We start from the raw sequence: 3,510 nt of genomic DNA, 5'->3' as shown, positions 1-3,510 counted from the left end.
AGAATAAAATACAGCAAATCTCATTTAGATGTTATCCGCTGCAACTTTGTGGAAAACGAGCCTACAGAGGGTATTGTATGTCAAGACATGAGTAATTAAATCTATTACTTGATCGTTCTAGTCCGTCTACAGGAATATTCTTTATGTAATGGGGAATAGTATTCTTATTATTTTTAGTATTACTTGTCAACACTGGTATACATTTTTATACATTCCATAAACTAAATGCCAGAAAAGATTCAGTCTCTGATATGAAATGCATCAAAGAATTATAATGAAACGAGCAAATGCCGTGCAGACCTGTGGATTCATTGACCTACTCGCACGAGCCTAGAATCACAGCCTCTGCACACAATCATTGGCAGTCAAGCACACTGAAGGTATGCCAAAATGAGCTTCAGAGTACAGAATATAAGGAAAGCTATTTCTTCATTCACGAATTATTAGCATACATCATATTTCACTCACTTTAGAAGAAACAGTATAGATGTCAAAGCATAAATGTGTGTGTGTGTGTGTGTGTGTGTGTATGTGTGTGTGTGTGCGTGTGTGTGTGTGTGTGTGTGTGTGTGTGTGTGTGTGTGTGTGTGTGTGTGTGTGTGTGTGTGTGTTTGTGTGTGTGTGTGTGTGTACACACACACACACAATCACATGGACCAACCAGGCAAATCAGGACCCCCCCCCCCCTCCCCACGACACATACACAGGAAAAAGTTCGCACGTGTTGGCGAAGGTCCACCGAGCAGACGCCGGCGTGCAGTCCCTCGCACGCAATCTCTCGGTGCGCAAGTGTGAGGGACCGTGTGGTGTTTGAGTTCTATATGTAGAGATTGGCACACTCTGGGCACAGTGAGTCTCAAAGGTTCTTCCACTCAGGTTACACAGTCCACCAGAAGCAGGTCTGAAGGATGCAGGCAGCCCGTTTGATTGCACGTCTGGTACCATCAGCGCCTCCAGCAGGATCCTTGGCGGCGAGATGGGGCGTGAGGAACCTGCAGACGACCTCCTGCAGGTATTACTTTGGTGGTGCTTTTGTGGCTTGAGTTGAAGTGGAGACTATTCAGTGGGAGGGTAATGAACTGACAACTAATGTGTCCTGTCAGTGTCTAAATGCAACTGTATCTTTCATATAAACATTGGAAGAGAAAGTGAGTGACTGCCTTTATGCCTGTCTGTCATTCTGTTTTGTCAGTATCATGTCAAATGTGCCTTATGTGATTTTTAGAGCTCAACCCCCATTAACCTTTCCTGTGAGGATATTATATTTTGAGCAGGTGGTATAGTGTAACTTTAGTGTTCAGTTAGAGACAAGTAAACCTTTACCATGTATATTCTTAGCAAGAATGAGCTTAGACTGTTTCGTTATTTGGCACAAAATCATAAAGGAGGTGCACAAGCACTTTCTTGTCATGATATATATATAGTGGAGGTTTGGTGGCCTATGTTAGACTACAAACAGGTGTGGAGTCCATGGTAATCATTTGATACCGCATCACAAACTTCTTTTATGTGATTTTAGACTTCTTATGTCTATATTCCCTAGATTTTGATGTGTCTAAGTATGTAGTACTACTTAGCAGGAGGTTGATATTCCCCTGTTATAAGTAGAGAGCTGTTTGGATTAGTTATTTTTATCTTTTATAATGCCTTTAATAATATAGTTCTTTCAGAATGGAATCTTGAGCAATGTAATGTTAAGTGCTCAGATGTTTCTTCTGGATGTTGGCACCATCTGCAATTTGGATCGGTTTCTAAATTTAGTCTGTGTAGGTGTTTTTTTTTCAGTCTTGTATGTTTAGTTAGTATTCTTGTAAGACATACATCTAATTTTCCGTTTTCTGATCTAGGCCATGGTTGTAGGGTGTTATCTTTGAGGTTATCAGTTTTTGTGATCATGGTTTTTTGTAACTGTTTTTCCCATTGTCTTTTGCAAGATCTACAATTTCATTTCCAGTTAATGCATCACAAACTATTGTGAATATCACAGATGTAGTTAGCTTCTGCATACTATAGTTGGACAGTAAATGCACTCCAACAGTACCAGGTCTCTTAATATTGATTATGTACAGCTTTTCTGTAGAATTACCCATGTGGATTACAAGGTGTATTGGTAATTATTAGGAAAACATAAAATACTTTTTTACTGTAGCACGTGTCCATAACTCTTTTCGTTAATTTGATATTGGGAGAGGCTTTCTGTAGCTTTTTCTTATTTTATTGTGGTCAAAGAGTAAAAATCTGTATGTGTGACCAGGGGCATCATTGCAGCTTTTTCTTTTAGTTTCTGGCACTGCAAACCACCATAAAATATTTTGAAAAATGAGCTATTCTAGGAGCATTTTGAAGCTACAACCAGAGCTAGAAAGGTGTAACTTCAGAAAAAAAAAAAAAAAATGTGCGAGTGTGACCCCCCAGCTCCCCCCAAAATGTTGCCCCTGCTAGTGGCATATTATTCATATAAAGCCCTTATTAACAATGATATACATTTGTATTTTTTTTCACTTATCTACTCTGTGTCTTATATACCTTTTTTATACCTCCATGGTTCTCCCACAGAGCAAAAGCCCAACTCATAGATGGAAAGAAAGTTGCAAATGAGATCTATGAAGAACTGTCCACACAAGTCCAAAATATGGTAACAGCAGGTAGACGGGTTCCCCATTTAGTGCTGGTGCGAGTGGGTGGAGACCCTGCTTCCGGTAGCTATGTGAAGAACAAAAAAAAAGCTGCTGATAAGATAGGTAATTCATTGTTGAATCTTAATGAATTTGTCCTATAATTTTGTTTAGCTTTACTCCAATATAGGAGAGATTGGTAAGAGATCTCTTTCATTATCTGTTGAATAAAGATACAATTAAATCTCATGTCATTCCATAAGTAGAAGGCTCTGCTTTAGAAAGAAAGAATGTATATGATCTATCTGCCTATCCTCATATCTCCTCTCTCTCTCTCTCTCTCTCTCTCTCTCTCTCTCTCTCTCTCTCTCTCTCTCTCTCTCTCTCTCTCTCTCTCTCTCTCTCTCTCTCTCTTTCTCTCTCTTTCTTTCTCTCTCTTTCTTTCTCTTTCTCTCTCTTTCTTTCACTTAACACTTTTTATTATCAGACATGTAAAATGTATTTGAATATTTCAGGCATACAAAGTACAATTCATCATCTTCCTCAAGATACTAGCCAGTCTACTTTGCTCAGTCTTGTTAATCAACTAAACATTGATCCAGATGTGGATGGCATTTTAGTGCAGGTGAGCAGTGAGGTTATTTTTGGTTGTCGTAAATTTCAAACCATAAAGTAACAGTTGTGAAATTATGTAAAAACATTGTATTGAGGAATTTTGATTTAGTTTAGCCTCAGAGTTATGGGTTGGAAACCAGTTATCAAGTTTGAAGTCAGTATTATATAATAAGCAGCACTTTAATCCAGTTTATACTACAATTAAGATCTCAATACATGTGGAAAACTCACCAGGTAACTGCTGTTTTGGTCCATATATTCACCATGCACATTCACATAC

General features: G+C 38.5%; 1 protein-coding gene across 1 annotated transcript in view; it reads left to right on the top strand.

Annotated features, from left to right (window-relative positions):
• Positions 1–713: 713 nt before the first annotated feature.
• LOC125043890 (bifunctional methylenetetrahydrofolate dehydrogenase/cyclohydrolase 2, mitochondrial-like) overlaps positions 714–3,510 on the top strand; it is an 18,128-nt gene continuing 15,331 nt past the window's right edge. The window contains exons 1-3 of the mRNA XM_047640247.1: positions 714–1,012; positions 2,557–2,741; positions 3,131–3,240. Coding sequence (XP_047496203.1) covers positions 909–1,012; positions 2,557–2,741; positions 3,131–3,240 — 399 coding nt within the window. The 5' untranslated portion in view covers positions 714–908. The remainder of the gene's footprint in view (positions 1,013–2,556; positions 2,742–3,130; positions 3,241–3,510) is intronic.

The sequence above is a fragment of the Penaeus chinensis genome, chromosome 34, assembly GCF_019202785.1.
Source record: "Penaeus chinensis breed Huanghai No. 1 chromosome 34, ASM1920278v2, whole genome shotgun sequence".
NCBI lineage: Eukaryota > Metazoa > Arthropoda > Malacostraca > Decapoda > Penaeidae > Penaeus > Penaeus chinensis.
Note: the sequence above shows the minus strand (reverse complement) of the source record. Positions and strands in the feature narration are given on the sequence as shown.